Consider the following 17,493-nt stretch of genomic DNA (forward strand, 5'->3'; position numbering starts at 1 on the left):
TTGAATGCAGGTCCTGATTTACTTGCATTGTCATCAGGAGCAATTATGAAACTTGTTTGGTGCCTCCTCTTTATCATGTTTTTTTTTTTTTTTTTTTTTACCCTCTTGCAGCAGTTGTGTTTAATGTCATTAAAAAGAAATAAAATTTCTTGTCCATGGAGTCTGTACTGTGGCCGCGTCTGTTGCCGGCTGTGGAGGAGGGCTGTTTGCCTTCCTCCCTTGCGTGGGTAGGTTAGCGGGTATGGGAGGAGCGGCAGCTAATAGAATGGGGAACTGGGAAGGTGAGGGTGCTCGCTCCCTGTTCTTTTGAGGGTAAATTACAGTGTTGAGAAAGGCGTTCCAGCAGGGAGATGTTGAAATTGATTGGGATTTGCAGCTACCTCTGGTACGTGTCAGGAACCTGACACGGGGAGAGCCTGAAATATCACTGCTGCTGTTTCTGCAGAGGGGGAAGGCAGATGGTTCAGCCTGGCCTTGTCCGGTCCAACCAGGTGGACACTACTGTACTGTGGTTGACCCTGCCACTGCTTTGCTAACAGCCCTGTATGCAGGAGGTGGGCCTTCTTCCCTTAAAAGACTGTGGGAAACAAGGCTCTAGCTAGCCCTCTTCAGGGACCACTGCTGCTAGATCCTGGCATAGAGGCAGGTGAGAGAGCTCTCCTTAGGGTCCTCTTGTGAACTTGAGCTGGAAAAACTTACCCCTAGGAGCAGAGACAAAAGGGCAAGCAGTAATATAATTTGTCACCTGTGTTAGTCAGTGCTTTCGGAATCTCAACTCCTACTCAGAAAATAAGCAAGCCCCACAGATGTGTAAACAGACGGTTATTTCCTCTTGTACTGTTCTTCAGATTTAGCATTTGTAAATAAACACACAATAAGTAGAGATTAAACACTTTTGCTTAACAAAAAAAAAAAAAAAACAAAAAAACAGCAACATGTTGAAACAGGCTCACTGGCCTGCTGGTCTGTAAGTTTTGTTCAGTGGATGCATCGTAGACAAAAACCTGTAGTCTGGGCTTGTCAGGCAAGGCTACTGTTCCTGCCAGGACAGGAGGTAGACCAAGTCAGCCTGGGACAAGGACCCACCCAGTGTGTGCGAGATCTGCCACTGGGAGGTGACCTGATAGAGGAATTTAGGGGACTCTTGTTGGGTCACAGTCCCTTTAGGCGAGTACAAGAACCAAGGCTGGCTGGGAGCAGCCCAGACCAGGCCAGCTTACAGTGCCCACCAGCATATTTATGAGTCAGGTCTGGGGGCATGCCAGCCTAGGCCAGTTCATAACACCTACCAGCAGATGTGAGAAGCAGGAGGTGGTGCAAGACAGGCTACAACACCAGCCATTTCACTTTAGGCTAGGACTGGAGGCTGGCTGGGTTGGGCTAGGCTGTAACATCTACCAGCATGAGCTGGATCTGGAGGCAGGCTGGGCTGGGCCGGGCCAAGCTGTAGGACCTGCCAACAACTGCCAAGGGGATGCTTGCTGTGCCAAACAGCTGCAGCACCCACCAGCACATATAAGACCAGGGGAGGGGTGGGGAGGGAAAAAAGTCCGGTAGGGGGGGTCAGCCGGGGCTCCCCTACTGGACTACTGCTCCTGCTGGTGTGAGAGCTAGGACTGTGGGCAGACCAGGCTAGGCAGGGGCTACAATACCCGTTGGCCTGCATGTGAGTTGGGTTAGGGTGAGAACCAGGCTGGGATAAATGACTATGTCCACTGGTGCAGGCATGAACCAGAGTAAGTACAGGCTGGTTGGGCTTTGCCACACGGCTGGCAAGTGCTAGGAATGGGGGCAAGTCCTGTCCAGCTAGACTACAGAGACACCCAAAGTATAAGATCTGGGGCTGGGAGTGGGCTTAATATGGAAAGTGTGGGCACCATTCTGATGGACTGCAGCTCCTACTGGTGAGTGTGAGAACCAGGGCTGGGGATGGGCCTAGCTGGACAGGTAGTAGCACCCGCAAGTGTAAGTATGGGCTGGATAGTGGAACTATCTAGGCTAAAGTACTCATTGGTGTTTGTAAAAGTCAAATGGGATGTGGGACAAACCAGTTGAGTCTACTGCACACACTGTCATGCCCAGGAGCCAGGGTCGGGCAGGCCTGGTAGGGGGTGTTTGGGGGTCACTTTGACTAGGCTGCAGCTCCCATTGGTATACGTAAAGGTCAAGCGTGTGGTGGGCAGGGTTAGGTTGGGCTGCATCATCCACCAGTTTGCATAAGAGATGGGGCTGAGGACAGAACTGACCCAACACTGCAACCACCAGTATGTGTGCATAAGCTGATGTAAATGATGGACTGAGCCAGACCCCATGCTGGTTGGCACACACAGGAGTCAGATCTGGGGTCACCTCTGGTGAGGTTTCAGTGGGGACCCTCCCAGTTGGATTACTGAACTCAGAATTCCAACCGGGAAAATTGCAGGATCTGTGATCCGACCATGAAGTGCAAGTGTCAGAATTGGGCCTCCTCAGTTGCTGAAGGTGGTCCAGTGGAAGACATGCCCAGATGCACATGTGGGATATGACAGTCCGTTGGGTCCTGCAGAGGACATCTAGTACCATAGCAGAGGATGGAGGGCAGAACAAGTTAGACAACTACTCCAGCCCAGAGTTGACAGCAAATATCTGGGCAAATGGAAAGTCTAAGATGGACTATGTCAGGCCATGGACCTTGGCAGCATTTCCTCGCTTGCAGCAACAAAATCCACAGCATTTCAGAACTATTGGAACCACTTGTAGCACCCTTGGAGCATACTCCACATTGGGGACCCTGGGTGATATCAGGTGACTGTCCTCCATTGTCAGGTACTGATGCAGTTGGCATGCTGGGTGTGGCTTCTCCCCTTCTGTGTGCGCCCTCTTCCCCCAGATGCAGGAAGGAGAAAAATAATTGGCAACAATGGTCTCATCCACTTTGTTCTATTACTCGACCCTTCCCACACTGGTCAGTGGTCCACACGAGCATGTATTCTTCTTGGCTATGTAAACATCATCAAAGATAAAATTTAAAACAAAGCAAAACCAAGCCTGTAGTCTGAGCTCTGGCAACAGGCTCTTCCCAGTGTGGGGGGGCGCTCTTACTCAACGTTTAGCCTGCTTTGCTTGTGCCGGTGGTGGGTGCTCCCCTGCCCAGTTGTCGCATTCGTCCCAGCAGTGTGTTACCACTGCCGTCCTTGCCAGTTGAGACTAACCTGAACTCGCTGAGCAGGGGTGGGCTCCCTTGCCCACGGTTCCTTCTCTGTCCTAAGAAACTAAGGCAGAAAAGGACTTGGCCTAAGAGGATCAGGTTCATTCTGTAACCTGCACGTTTTGAGCTTAATTTTAAAGGAAGGAAAAATATCCAACTGCCTAAAACCAGAGGCAGAGTCCCCTGGATTTCTCAGCAATGCCCTGCTTTTCTGGGAGGACACAGTTATTCACTAAGCTGTTTCTAGGCACTGTTCGCTTTGTGTGCCAGAGCACCTGTCAGGAAAAAAATTTCCACTTGTCACAGAGCATGTCAGCCGGTCGGTTGTGGAATTCCTTCACGAGCAGGCTCCTGCCTTGTCATTCCTCCTCTGAGGACAACTGCAACATGCCAGAGACAGAAAATGTGGCCCTCCTAGCTCCCACTGATCAGGGGGTGGGATGCAATCTGGAATACCCTTTAAAGCTGTTCAGAATCTATCATTAAGGAACTGTTTAAATAGGAAGATTTCCTTGAATTTTGAGAATTTGGGAGTGGTTTGTTGCTGATGGAATTTGGGGGTTGCAGCACAGGGTCCCATCATGGAATCAGTGTGTTCTTGGAAGGCTGCTGTTTAAAAACTAGGTACAAGGACTGTGAAGCAGGCTCAGAAGGTGAGGAGTGGGGCAGGGGTGGGGCGAATGGGAATGATGGCTCAGTGACTAAATCCTTGCCTTGCACACACCAGGATCCCATGTGGGTGCCAGTTCATATCCTGGCTGCTCCACTTTCCATCCCGCTCCCTGTTTATGGCCTGGGAAAGCTCTGGGACCCTGCAGCTGCATGGGAGACCTGGAAGAAGCTCCAGACTTCTGGCTTTGGTTCGGCTCAGCTCCAGCCATTGTGGCCACTTGAGGAGTGGACCAGTGGACAGAAGATATTTCTCTCTGTAAAATCTGCCTTTCCAATAGAATAAATAAATCTTAAAGAAAGAAATAGAGTGGGGGGGGGTTCAGGGGGAGGGGAGTGGCGCCTCGCCTGAACAGCCAGGGAGCTCCTACCCTCTTGGGTGAAGGATTGGAATGGTGTTCTAAAGGAGGAATTCTAGAAGGAACTGAGAAGGAACACGAGTCAGAGGATCCAAGGACTAGTTTTTCTCTACCCCTACTGCCAACCTGGACCTGTGTGTTCCCTAGGAGCGTGCGCCTAGAAGGCGGGTGAGCTCCAGGAGCCTGCTGGGAGAGTGAGAGCTGCCCCTGGTGCAGCCCTGCCCAAGGTGCTGCTGGTGGCCAGGCAAGCCGCCACACCTGCTTCCAGCCGTCCTCCTCAGCTCAGTGCCTGCCTGTGCCTTTTACCTGCTGTGAGGGACCCGCACATCCACCTGTGGTGCTGCAAGGACCCAAGATAACAACAGGCTTCAAGTACGCAGCTCACCTGCATCCAGAAGAAGCAGTTATTGTGGAACTTGAGAGGCAGTGAAAAGGAATGGAGCTTTGTCTAAGCAGCATGTATTGGCTCCGCTTCCCTGTCCCTTTTGCGAAACACCAAAAGCGCAGGGAAGGCAGCCCTGCTGGCAGCTGCCTGTGTCCAGTGTCCACACAGCCTTCCCCGTCAGTTGGCGCTAGATGGGCACGGAGGGCCGGGTCAATACCTAAGAGTTCTGAGTGCTAACTGGTTTCTTACCTCCCCACTTAACGCCTGAGACATGCTTTCCCTCCATTTCCAGAACCTTCCAGAAGATCCTACTCTAAGCCTCACTTAACCTGAAAATTTTCTCTCCAAGCCCTCCCTGGCTCTGGACAGGAGGGTTTCCAAGTGCTCTGCTGGCTGCTTTGTTGCCTGGTGAACAGCATTATTGCCTTCCAGCTACAGCTGAGACCAGATACCAGCAGTCCCAAACAGCAGGCTGTAGGGACCGAGCTGCCCCAAGCAACCTTAGCCACTCCCTCTCCCTTCCTGCCTCACCGTGGGGGGGCCAGGCCAACGGAAGCAGCAGCCCCTCCAGTGGGGAAAACCCCTTTGTTTTAGAAAAGCGGCAGCAGCCCGCACACCTCTGCGGGGAGGCAGCCCCAGCTCAGTTTGGGGGAGCCTCGGGAAGAGGCTGATAGCGCAGCTATTTTCTTCTACACGTGCACCCCCATCTGTTTGAGATTTCCCTTCCAACTCTAGCTCGGCTGGCAGGCGCGTCCCCAAGAAGCTGCAGGCCAACATGGAGAAAGAGAGAGAACTGGTTGCCTCCTCCACACATCCTGACTGGCTGCCAGCCGCCAGAAAAAGAGGGCAACATTTGGGCATTTACCAGCAGACAAGGATGCGCCTTTTCATTTGTCTTTTTATTTTACATTTAAAAAGTGGTTATTGCTCTAACTGGATCAGAGGTAAGGACCTCTCCCCTAAGGGGCCTTGGCCTTGCAGCCCCACTTGGCAGGGATGGAAGTCACAAGACAATGAGTAGGGCCTCATGCCCTCCCCTGAAGAAGCCCTTAGCGTCACTGACGTCTCTCGCCCCCTGTGCTGTCATGCTCTGCAAGGTGGAGCAGAGCGGAGGCTGACCAGCCCGGAGAGCTCCAGGAGACCGGTTGATGGTCCCTGGATGATGGCTTTCAGCTCTCCAGCTTGGGGGCCAACGCTCTTAGCATCCAATTTGACAGATATTTTCCGAGCACCTACTGTGCGCCAGACTTGCATGCTGGGCACCATCCTCCCACGCGCCCATGCTTGGCCACCAGTGGAAGATGCAGAGTCCACCTCCTCCCACGCAGGCATCAGTGCTAGGCAAGAGTCGGCCTGCTCACATCAAGCACCTTTTAACCAGAAGGGGGCAGTGAGGAGACAGACCTGTCACACCACCTGGGCTCTAGGGAAGGACATGAAGACCCTGGGTTAATTCACGTAGGAACCCCGGATGAGATGGCAAGACATGAAGACCTCCCCTGACACACACACACAGAGGGCAGTGGTGATGGCCAAGGGCTGCTCTGCCAGTCTGTGTGCATGGCTCAGCTTCTGCTGCAGCGTGAGGGGGTGGCCTAGCGGCCCCCTGGATGCGGGATGTGGTTGTGCCATTTCAGCCACCCAAGCCAGCGCTGAGGCTGAAATTCTCAAGGACGCTTCCTAAGGAAATGAGGCCAAGACCTTCCAGGTTTTTTGGAAGGCCGCAGACTGAGGAGCTTAGAATTAGAATAAGGGGCAAAGGAGACACGCAGGCAGGCAGCTCAGGCCCCGAGGAAATGCCTCTGCCCTCTGGAGTGCAGCCTTCCAATTCTGTTTTCCAAAAAGACATAAAACACAAGGTCTCCCACACTTGCAAGGGTTTGCACCTCCCCCCTCCCAACCCACAGAAGCCCCTTGGGGCTGGGTCAGGAAAGGGCTGGATGGCAGCCATGGCCCCGCGTGCAGACAGCCTGAGGCTTCCATGTTCCCTCGTCCCAAAGACAGCTGGAGTCCATCTTGGCGCTTGTCAACTCACAGAGCTTTGTGAATTTTCTCCAAAGAGGAAGCCAGTCCAGCAGAAGAGGAGGAGGCAGAAGGCCGTGTCTCATGCAGCTTTGCCTTTTCCAGAAAACGAGGGGGGCGGGCAGGCCTTGAGTTATATGGTTTGCTTTTTTTTTTTTTTTTGTCAGAATTTGGGTTTGTAGTTCAGCCTCCCTCATCAGACCAGGACAAAGGGAAGAGGGACTGTGCAGCCAGCTGAGGCTCCTCCCCCGCTGCAGTTGTCCCTGACCCTGTGCCCAAGGACCTGGGGACCTGAACAGAAGAAAGAGGAAATCCTTCTCCCTGCAGTCAAGCTTCGATGATATTCACTGAGGGCTTGTTTGGAAACTGGGAGAGAAAAATGAGAGAAGCGGCCAGGGCCGATTGAATGGACTTCTTGCAAGGTTGGAAGGAGAGAGGACAGCAGCCTAGCGACTGGGCTCTTGACCCCTTGGGAAGGAAAGAGCAGCCCTGCCTGGCAGTCTTGGCCCTCTGCTTACTTAAACCTGGCCTTCAGCCTCGCCCAGCTCAACAGCCACGCCCAGGGCCTGGGCCCCAGCAGCGAACACACCCTGCAGAGTCCTCCCTTGGGCTGCTTCTCACATCCTGCGGATCTGCTTCTGTGTGCAGCCTCAGCCATTGTTGAGATGCTTCTGGAAGATTAGAGTTAGCAAGAGACTCCGGGAAAAGGTTCCCAAGAGAGAGAGTAGAGAGAGAGAGAGAAAAGCCAGAAGAGAGGACGGCGAGCCAGAGGGTGCAAGGAGCCGGAGGGAAGAGGAGATGCAGAGAGGGCCGGATGCCAGTCGGACAGTCCCCGTCAGGACCGGGACAGCCTTCCCCATCCTCTACTGTCTGTCTTCCAGGCTGCTCAGAGCAAGTACTGAAAGGATTCTCATATCTGTTATGCAGAGGAGGAAATGAAGGCACACAGATGACCATCTGCTCAAGGTCCCACAGCACAGCAGGGGCAGGAGGGAGCCCAGACCCCCTCCTGTCGCTGTCCCAACACCAACCAAGAATTATCAGGAATTCTGCCCATCCCAACCCTGCTCTCTGCACTGTGTGTGTGTGTGTGTGTGTGTGTTTTAACCACCACTGGCCCCTGGCATCCTGCAATGGGAGAGGATCCAAAAATCAATTTCAAGTGTCACACAGGCAGTGGCCAAGCCTGGCTCTGGCCAGCCACAGCTGTGCCAAGCCCTGAGCAATCCAGGGACTCCCCAGGACACGAGGCACAGGGCCATCCACCTACCCCAACACCCCGGGTGTTGCCCTCACCTTGCTGCGGAGAAGACCCCCACCCTGGTGCTCTGGGGTGCTGGTTTCTGAGGCGCTCTTGGCTTTTTCCTTGTTGTTATTGGGCTCGTTGTCCTTGATAATGTCATACTGGCGGCAGAAGAGGGCGATGACACCTGGACATGCAGGGGCAGTCAGAGGCCAGGGCCCGTGTTCTGGCCTTGCCCCCTTCACTGCACCTGCGCTGATGCCTGCTCCTTCCAGCTGGTCTCTCCCGGTGCTGCAGCAGCCTCACTCTGCCTCAGGCTTCGTACTCTTCACCCTTCCCTGCAGCTCAGCCGAGCCTCCTACAAGCAACCTGCATCTCTCCTTTCCCCGCTCCCTTCAGGGAAAATCAAATGCCATATGAGCATGCATGGAGCAGGTGCCAGGCCCTGCGCCGTGCATGTCCCAGCTCACTTAATCCCTATAACCCCAGGAGGGTGCCTACTCGCATCCGTTCCCAGCTTACACCAATGCTGACGAATGGAATGAACAGGTTTCAAGGTCACCCCGTGGTGTGGCTGGCAAGGATCTCCCTGACATGTTTAATTTCATCACACCAGGAAGACTTGAAGAGTCAAGATGGTGTCAAGGCAGCTGGCTGCACGTCTAGGTGTTGCCCCCATTTTACTTCTGTGTTTATAGAGTGATGTCTCCATCCACCCCGGGTATCTGCCGACTTCCCACTTTGGCAAAGAACGCTGGGCAGTTCCCCCTGCCGCTCTCGCCAACCTTGTAGCAGAATCATCTCAGGACTCAGGGTTAGCTCCCCATGTTGACACTGGTACAATTATGTAAACATTGCCCACGCCCAGCCTAATAACGGGCCACAAGCAAACTTTCCTCCTCCCTCGTGTGAGCCTTGGCATTCCCTGCTTTTTCCCAGCTCCCTATTTCTAGGTGCCTAAGGAATAATTTCCCTGTGTCTACGGCAGAGCCTACCCTCTCGGCCACTTTGCTCCCGAAGCTGTAGTGGGGCATTTGGATCTGTCAATGGAGCCATGCCACAGCCTCACCCTTTCTTAACTGCCCCTCTGTACCTTCGCTGTGGCAGCCCAGCTCCCCTGTGCCAGGCGGAGCTCATTCTGCTTGCTGGCCACAGTGGGGCCCTGACACACCCTTCCTCACTGTCCATTCTTTGAAGCCCAAGCCTCACGTTGCCTTCTTTCTAATTTCTACCCCGAGCCTCTGAATGAATCCTCCCCTCTCCTCTGCATCCATACATGGGGCTGCTGCAGCACGCTCCATGCTGAATTAGAGTCAGGTGTAGAGTCATGCCTTCCTCCACCCTGAGTTCTTGCAAGCACAAGAGGACGTGCTATGGGGTGGAAAGACATGGCTGTTCAGAACCTGCTGGTTGCACGGAATACCAGGGTGAATGAAACTGTCTTCAGGCTCTGGAAGCTCCTGGGCCAAGGGGTGAGCCCCGTTACCAAGAGGGAGTCCATGGAAGACAAATCAGGCGCAGAGGAGCTGGGGTCCCTGAGGCCAGCCTCGCAGATGGTGGGGCGGCGGTGTGGAGCAGGGAGGGAGGCACACGCTGTGCCCACAGGGGATCACTGAGCTAAATCTAGAAGACTGAGGGAGCTACTAGAATGTTCCAGGTCTGAGGCCTCAGTGCTTCCCAAGCCTGAAGTTTTCAATCACAGCCCAGAAGAGGCAGAGGAGCACTGGCCATGGCCTTGGCTGTGGGTGTGTCCAGTGCAGAGGCTGAGCCACACTGGAGGGAGGAGAGGAAGAAAAGGCCTCCAGGGATGCTCCAAGGCGGCTACTAGAGGCTACTTCGTGGGTAAGGGGGGGGCGGTGATGGGAACCCTCAGATGCCATTAGATCCCTTCTTAAGTGTGTGAGGAAGGGGTATGGCTATCCCCAACCCCCAAACTCACCGGCCCACATGAACAGGACCACCACGATGATCAGCACCTCTCCCGTCCGCAGCTGCTGGTTCCTCCCCATCTCTTTCATGGTCACCTCATCTGCAGAAGACAGAGACAGACCCTGGCTCTAGGGTTCCTTTCCTTGCCCAGGCAGGTGTCCATATACCCAGTACGCAGGGGTTCATGGACCCGGCAGGGCTCCATGCGGCCCGGCAGCCAGAGAAGGCGGTCCCAGGGTAGGAGATGCTACCCAGCACCCTGGGGAAAAGAGCAAGAACTTTCTCCCCCTGAGGGCCCCTTATCCGGGGAAGGCTGTGGCAACAGATGCTCTGCCGCTTCCCCGCCACCCCTGTGCCCCCACAGCAGCCCAGCCTGCCTTTGCTCTTAGAGGCCATCTTCTCTGCCTCACGCGGCGTCTTGAAGAGCACTGGCTCGCTGGCCGGGCTCTGGCCCTGAATGGAGATGGCTTGCACGTGTACAATGTACTCCGTGTCCTCCTCCAGGTCCCAGAGCGCGCAGGAGCGGGTGGTGGTGTTCACCTCCTGGATGAAGCGCAGCATCCGCACGTCTTTCTTCTGCAAAGGCAGGTGCCGGCCACGGCTGTTAAAACCTGGCCACTCCCAGTGGTGACGATCCTGACCACCCCACACCGCAGCCATCATGCTTGCCATTTGTAAAAATGTGTGGTTTTGGGGACAGTGCTGTGGAATAGTGGGTAAAGCTCTGACACTGGTGGTACCAGCATCCCACATGGGTGCTGGTTCAAGTCCTAGCTGCTCCACTTCTGATCCAGCTCCCTGCTAATATGCCTGGGGAAGCAGCAAAGGATGGTTCAAGTGCTTGGACCATAATATTAGAGACCTGGAAGAAGCTCCTGGCTCCTGGCTCAGCTCTGGCCTTTGCAGCCATCTGGGGAGTAAACTAGTGGATGGAAAATTGCCCTCTCTCACCGTCTCTCCCTTTCTCTTTCTCTGTAACTCTGCCTTTCAAATAAATAAATAAACCCATCTTTTTTTAAAAAAAAATCAGTGTGTTAAAATGTTTTTAAATGGATGTATTTTATGTCTTTGAAAGGCAGAGTCAGAGAGAGAGGAACACACAGATGTCCATCCTCTGGTCCATTCCCCTGAATGGCTGCGATAGCTGTGGTTGGGCCCCACCCCATGTGGGCAGCAGGGCCTCTACCTGAGCCATCCTCTGCTGCCTTCCGTGGGCACGAGCAGGAAGCCGGAGAGGAAGTGGAACAGCCAGGACTAGAACCAGTGCCCTGATATGGGACGCAGGCATTTCAAGCAGCAGTTTAACCTGAGGCCCCACAATGCTGGCCCCATTCTCTGCTTCACAGCTGAGGATCAGAGGCCTTAAAAAAGCTGCCCGAGGCCACACACCCTGTGAGGACTGGAGCCAGGTCTTCAACCCAGGTGCATGCGAGAGCCATGCAGCTCTTCATTCCCAAAGGCCCCTCAGCCTCGCTCGTTGACTCCCTCATGACTCCCTCCTGGGGCCCGATTCCTGGTCTGCAATCTGCTCTCTGCGGCCCTGGCTCCTCCTCTCCACCTGCCCTCCACCCCACCACCACCTCAGCGTGGCGCCCTCCCTTTGGGGTGCCTGCACAAATGATTACCTGTTGAGAGATGGCAAACCCAATGACAACCTCGTCCTCCAAGACGTCCCAGCTCACCACCGCTGAGTTGGCCTTGAGGTGTCTGACGGTGACGTTCACTGGGGCCGAGGGGCTGTCTGCGGGGCGGGGCAGGAAGGCATCTGAACCTAAGAACCCCTCTCCCCGACACTGTGCAGCCAGGACCAGGACCCATACGCTCAGAACTGAGAAAGCAAACCCGGGCCAGGCCAGGCCAGGCCAGGCCAAGGGGGAAGATTACACAATTCCCAGCTCCGGGTGGAGATGGATTGGGGGAGAACCCCCTGCTGACCCCAAGCTGGTCCCACCAGAGGTCTCAGGCTACAGTGGATGGGGCCCAAGCCAAGGTTGGGTGTAATGGCTGGGTGCCTGGAGTCAGGGTTGGGGGAGCAAAGTGGCACAGAAGCAAACACCCAGCCTGTTGGAAAGTAAACCAAGGGACTCCGGGTCCAGTGTTCTACCTTCATTGCTGCACGGTCAAGTTGTGACCTTGATGGGAGGAGAAAGACCCAGAGAGGAGCCTAGGATGGGCGGCACCCTGAGATGGCAGTGAGGAGAAGCGAGATCCCCACCTTCACCCCAGACAAGGGGCAACCAGGCAAAGTGCAGCTTGGGGACACTTCTCCACTCCCTGCCAGCCCTGGGAGGCACATGGGGCGGCTCAGCAGGGAGCCCAGAGGGCAGGACAGGACCTTCTGGATGGAACAGATGAGCAATGGAGACCCAGAGATGAGAGTTGGTGGGGGGAGAGGGGCAAAGCAGAGTGGGGTCACACCTGTTCCCATCGCCACGGGGACAGGGGCTGCCACAGGGCCTGAATTGCGGCTCCACTCCGTACAGCCAAGTGGACACAAGGCCCAAAGGAGACAGGCCAGACGTGGGGATGGAGGCAAAAAGGACACGGGCACAGCTCGGGTGAGCAGACGAGCAAGTGAAGTGTTACAGACAGCTGGGGAGACAAGCGGAGGGCACCAGCGACCGACAGGGAGGGACAGGCAGCCAGCAGTAGCCAGAAGGGACAGGGACAGGATAGCCAGCCGCTGGGGCAGGCCCAAAGCCACTGCACCTGTTCAGGGTGCATCCCAGGCCAGGGCCTGCAGAGCTGGCCTGCAGGGCCCCACCAGGTCGTTGAGGCGGGAGAGAGAGGCCTAAGGTGGGGTGAGTGGAGGCGGGGGGGTTGCCCACAGCTGTTCTCTAGGTCAGAGAAAGGAGCTAGGGGGTCTGAGGCGAATGCTGGGGCCAGGGGAACGGTGTTCCGGTCTTGGGATCACAGGACCCTGAGAAACCAAGGCTGAAGGACAGGAAAGGGGTTGAAGGCTCAAGGACAGGTGCAGGGGTCAAGACTAGGGAAGCCGCGGGGGGAGGGGGTGCTGGGTTGGAGGAGGGGTACTTCCCACGGCCAGGGGGAGGGAGAGAACACGGCAGTCCTGGGCGCGTAGGGCGGGAGAGGAGCTCGCTTCAGCCCGCCCCCCACCGACCCGGCTCAGGGGCCCCCTTACCCGCCTGCACCAGCGCGAAGCAGACGCAGCCCAGCCACAGGCGGAACGCGGCGCGGGGCGGCGCGGGGCGCATGGCGGCCCCTCTGGCTGCTCGGCCCGGGGCGGCGCAGGGGGACGAGGCTCCGGCGTCCGGCGACCGCTGGCGCTCGCGCTCCGGCCCGCGGCCCGCCCGGCCCGGCCGCCCCGCGCCGCCCCGTGCCGCCTGCATGTCGGCTCCGCGGACAGCGACTCCCGCGCGGTGGCGGCGGCGGTGGCGGTGGCGGCGGCCGCGTCCACGTCGGGCGCCCGGGGGGCGGGGCGGCCCCGCTGCGGGGAGAACCAGAGCGGGGGTGGAGGGCGCCCCCATTCTTGAGCCGATTGCCAGGCCGGGACTCAAGGGCTGCAGCGGACCGAAGCACGCCCCCACCCCACCCTGCCACCCCTTCCTCGCAGGTGCTGCGGGGCCCTCTGCGCCCCTGCCGCCCCCAGCCCCCACCCCGAGCCCCGACCTGGCCCCAGCTCTGCCCTCTCCCAAGAAGGTGGGGCAGGTGCCTTGGGGATGCTCACCACTCCCCTACAAACACACCCCAGAGCTGCCCCAGGGGCTTCTCCCCCACCGCCAGAGCCAGGCCTAGCTGGCTGAGGCAGGAGTTAGTGGAGGGGCAAGCATACTGTGGGTGCATACAGTAGGGGCTCCATGATTGCTGAAGACACTCCGAGGCACAGGAGTGGCATCCTAGGATCCCCAGCCCAGTCCATTTCTAGGGTCTCCATTTTTATCGTCTCCCACCCCCACTGTGGGAGCCAGAATGAGTGCGCTCCGTGTGCCTGCACTGTGTTGGCTCCTACAGGCATGCAGGTTCCACACCCACCCCCAGGAGCCCACTAAGGCCTCCTCTACCCTGGGAACCCACAGCAGCAGGACTCGTCTGACACCCCCGCTCCAAGGGGTTCTAGAACATCGGTCAATACTAGCTCCTCTGCTACAAGATTGACATCTTGAACAATCTCTTAAGAGCCTGCCTGCCTGCCAGCATGCACCCAGGCCTGGCCCAACCCTCTGAACACTAATGGCTGCTAAGTACGTGGGTCACTGGGGACCCCAGGCTGGTGAGGCCACTTAGAAAGGGCTCAGGTGATCCCTCCCCCAGTGCCGAGGGGACAGCCACCCCGGGGGCCTCTGTCCATACAGCCTCCTACCAGTCCACGAACACCAGAGAGGTGCCCTTGCCCACACCCATCCTCCTCCCCAGGGCCCACCAGGCAGCTGGCGGGGCTCACCTGGTGATGTAGTCCTTTCTGAGGCCCTCTCTCCTCCGGGTTGAGGAGAGAAGCAGGGAGCAGGGTCCCAGCCACGCCGTCCTGGAGGGTCCCCTCACGCCACCACCTCCAAGTGAGCCCCTCCCCCACTGTCTGACCTTTGCCCACCCGGGAGGCCCTGGCAGGGCTGGTTCTTTCAGGGGACACTTTAGGAAGCCATCACACAGGACACTGCTGAGATCCCTGGGGGAGGAGACTGGGCTTGGATTAAGAAACTGGGGCCCCCATCAACAAAGCAGATTGACACACAGTTAAGGGCAGTGGTCAGCAGGCCCTCAAGGCCACCCCCTGAGTCCCCTCCACTGGCCCCAAGTTCCTGGTTGATGCCCTGGACAGGGGAGATGGGAGGCAGCTCCTGCTGAGCAGCAGTCTGGCTGCCCTCCGCCACCCCAGCCCCCATCTGTCCCCCACCTCCCAGGACCACGTACCTTATCCTGTAGGGGAACTTAGCGGGGATGCAGGCCTGTCCCGAGCAGGAGCCAGGAGCTATGGCACCTCTCTCCCTCTCTCCTCTCTTTCTCTGTGTCTCCACTCTCTGCTTTCTCCTGGCAGCTGCTGCCTGCCCCGCCCCACCAGCTGCAGCTTGGCCTCTAGGGACCCTTCTACCCCACCCATCAGGCAGAAAAGGCAACCGGGGGCCCACAGGAGCAGCTGGAACCTCCATCACGGGAGCCAGCAGGAAGGTGCGGGATCAGCTAAAGGCCACAGAATCCACTCCTGTCCAGGCTGTAGGGGAGGGAGAGGGTCCTGCCGGGGGTCAGCTGCCCGAGTCCAGCCCTGGGGAGAGGGGGCCCTCAACGCCACCTGCTGGCCGCTGGGGGTAAGAGCCCAGGTAGATGTCAGGCGTCGGGAAGTTGGGAGATGGCAAGAGCTGGGATTGGGAGGTCTGAGGGAAGGTGGCTGGAGTGGGGGGACTGGGAGGACTGGGGAGGAACTTGGAGGCCTCATCATGTCTGGACACCACCTCAGTTCTGCTCAGGATCCTGTGGGAGCAGGACTGGGGAGGGAAGAACTAGCAGGATTTGGAGGGGCCTAGCACGTGCCCTGAGTAGGGGCTGTCAGAACCGCTGCTCTAGGTGCATCACCCCTTGGCACCAAACCCAAGACACAGCAGGTGTTCAAGAACTGTTGGCTGCATGGGATGTAGCTGACCTTCTCACACCGTTGCCGAGCAGCTAGTCTGAAGCAACTCTCTGCAGCAATGGAAGAATGTGGTGCGGGCTGAAGGGCGTGCCTCTGTCCAGGATCCTGAGCCACCTTGCGAGTCTCTGGAGGGCTCCTCAAACTCTAGGGGCGCTGGCGGGTCCCCTACACACTTGAACCTGGTGGAGTCAGGAGTTCTTAGGCCCTCCTGCCTGTCCCAACACCTAATTCGGGATGCAACTGTTCCAGCCAGATCACAAAGAACCGTTTGGCATTGGAAGTCTCCTCCTCTTAGACTATGGCTTGTGGTTAAGGTGTTCCCTAGGTAGATGCCCCCGCCCCCATCATAGGAGGAATCAGGAGAAGCCCAGGAAGTTGCTAGGGGGAGGGGTAACTGAGCACCTGCTGGGGCGTGGCTCTTGGATTGTGTAGATTTCATGATGGAGTGTGTTCTTAGCTTCCCTATCAGGAGACTGGAGATCAGAAAAATGCGAGGCTTGCCCTGGCTCACACAGCCAGTGGGCTGTGCAATCATTTAGAGCTTTCAGTAATGTGACTCTGGGCACAGGGCTTGGTCCACTGCCACCAGCACTTCTAAGCACCTCAGAGGACAAGGTGCCAGGGCCCAAGACTTGCCCAGGCACATCGGTGTCCTTCACTGAGAAAAGCAGCAGGTGATGGGGCCAGAGCTTGGGTCCCTGCCACCCCCATGGGAGACCCAGACTGAGTTCTGGTATCTTCCTTGCAGCCTGGTCCAGCCCCTGCTATGGCAGTTATTTGAGGGAAGGGGGTGAACCAGTGGATGGAAGATCTCTCCACCCTGCCTGCCTCGTTCTTTCTGTTCTATCTTTCAAGAAGATGACAATCAGGAAATGTTTAAATGGAAATAAGAGAGAAAGCTCCAGCAGGCTGGAGAGGGCTTGCTGCTTGGAGGAGTTTGCTGAACTGAAGCCCATGGCCACAAGACAGGAGGAGGCACCATGCACCTGTCTCTCCTTCCTCTTCTACGTTTCACACACCTAAGAAGTCTCCAAATCCTCCTAAGCTGGGACTAAGGGGTCCCATTTTACAGACAAGGAAACTGAGACCCAAAGAGAACCAATGTCTTGCTATGAGCTGTACGGCTGGGAGATACCACTTTGGCCTGTCTAATCCTCCATTCTCCCATTCCAACAGTGATGAAGTCAACCTAGAACAGTGTGCCTTGAGGGCCTATGCCAGGCCAGCCTGGGGCTGTGTGCTAAGTACATAGTGATGAACTAGACAGCCCCAACCTCGAGGGGCTCCCAAGCTTAGGGAAAAGGAGAGAGATTCTCTTAAAGAGAGGAGCTTACCCTCTGGAACAAAAGGCACTCAGCATCTACAGAGGCAGAACAGAGGAAAGCAGAGAGGGTGTTGGGAGGAGGTGACGTCTGAGCTTCCTAAGTATTGGTAGTCAGATAGGAAAAGGGGCAGAAGGAAATAGGAATCCTGGGGGCCGGCGGCGTGGCCTAGCGGCCAAAGTCCTAGCCTTGAACGTGCCAGGATCCCATATGGGTGCTGGTTCTAATCCTGGCAGCCCTGCTTCCCATCCAGCTTCCTGCTTGTGGCCTGGGAAAGCAGTTGAGGACAACCCAATGCCTTGGGACCCTGTACCCGCGTGGGAGAGTGGCCACTTGGGGAGTGAGTCATCGGACAGAAGATCTTCCTCTCTGTCTCTCCTCCTCTCTGTACATCTGACTTTCTAATAAAAATAAATAACTATTTTTTTAAAAAAAGGGAATCCTGGGCCCTGAGGCCTGTGAGAGCACCATGGAGACAAAGGTAGAGAGAGGCGGGGCTTGCCTCAGCCTCTGGGCTGGGACCCTAGGGCTCGAGAAAGGCTGGTACTGATCTACTTCTGATCTAACTCCCTGCGGATAGCCTGGGGGTGGAGAACGGCCCCAGGGCTTGGGTCCCTGCACTCGGTGGGAGATCCAGAAGAAGCTCCTGGTTCTTGCATTTACCCTGGCCCAACTCAGGTCTGTTTGACCATTTGGGGAGTGCACCAATGGATGCAAGATTCTCTCTCTCTCTCCTCTTTCTGTAACTTGACCTTTCAAATAAAAAACAAATGTACACATGCGTACGCACACA

General features: G+C 56.6%; 1 protein-coding gene across 2 annotated transcripts; it reads right to left on the bottom strand.

Annotated features, from left to right (window-relative positions):
• Positions 1–7,407: 7,407 nt before the first annotated feature.
• On the bottom strand, positions 7,408–13,209 carry FNDC5 (fibronectin type III domain containing 5). Of its 2 annotated transcripts, XM_058660827.1 has the most exons (6): positions 12,937–13,209; positions 11,420–11,535; positions 10,172–10,370; positions 9,805–9,894; positions 7,919–8,052; positions 7,408–7,538 (listed from the first exon to the last, which is right to left on the bottom strand). In XM_058660827.1, the coding sequence occupies exons 1-6, from the start codon at positions 13,142–13,144 to the stop codon at positions 7,533–7,535; spliced, it is 753 nt and encodes a 250-aa protein (XP_058516810.1). In that variant the 5' UTR covers positions 13,145–13,209; the 3' UTR covers positions 7,408–7,532. The 2 variants fall into 2 exon arrangements, with proteins under 2 accessions (XP_058516810.1, XP_004591782.2); XM_004591725.2 differs by lacking the exon at positions 7,408–7,538 and having other exon boundaries at positions 7,728–8,052.
• Positions 13,210–17,493: the final 4,284 nt, after the last annotated feature.

Source organism: Ochotona princeps, chromosome 2, assembly GCF_030435755.1.
Source record: "Ochotona princeps isolate mOchPri1 chromosome 2, mOchPri1.hap1, whole genome shotgun sequence".
Classification (NCBI taxonomy): Eukaryota; Metazoa; Chordata; class Mammalia; order Lagomorpha; family Ochotonidae; genus Ochotona; species Ochotona princeps.

Coding starts and splice junctions, on each gene's coding strand:
- FNDC5 (XM_004591725.2), bottom strand. CDS start 13,144: ATGCAGGCGGCACGGGGCGGCGCGGGGCGGCCGGGCCGGGCGGGCCGC. Junction 11,536..12,936: donor CTTCGCGCTGGTGCAGGCGG/GTAAGGGGGCCC, acceptor CCCGCCCCGCAG/ACAGCCCCTCGGCCCCAGTG. Junction 8,053..9,804: donor GGTCCTGTTCATGTGGGCCG/GTGAGTTTGGGG, acceptor CTGCATGTCCAG/GTGTCATCGCCCTCTTCTGC.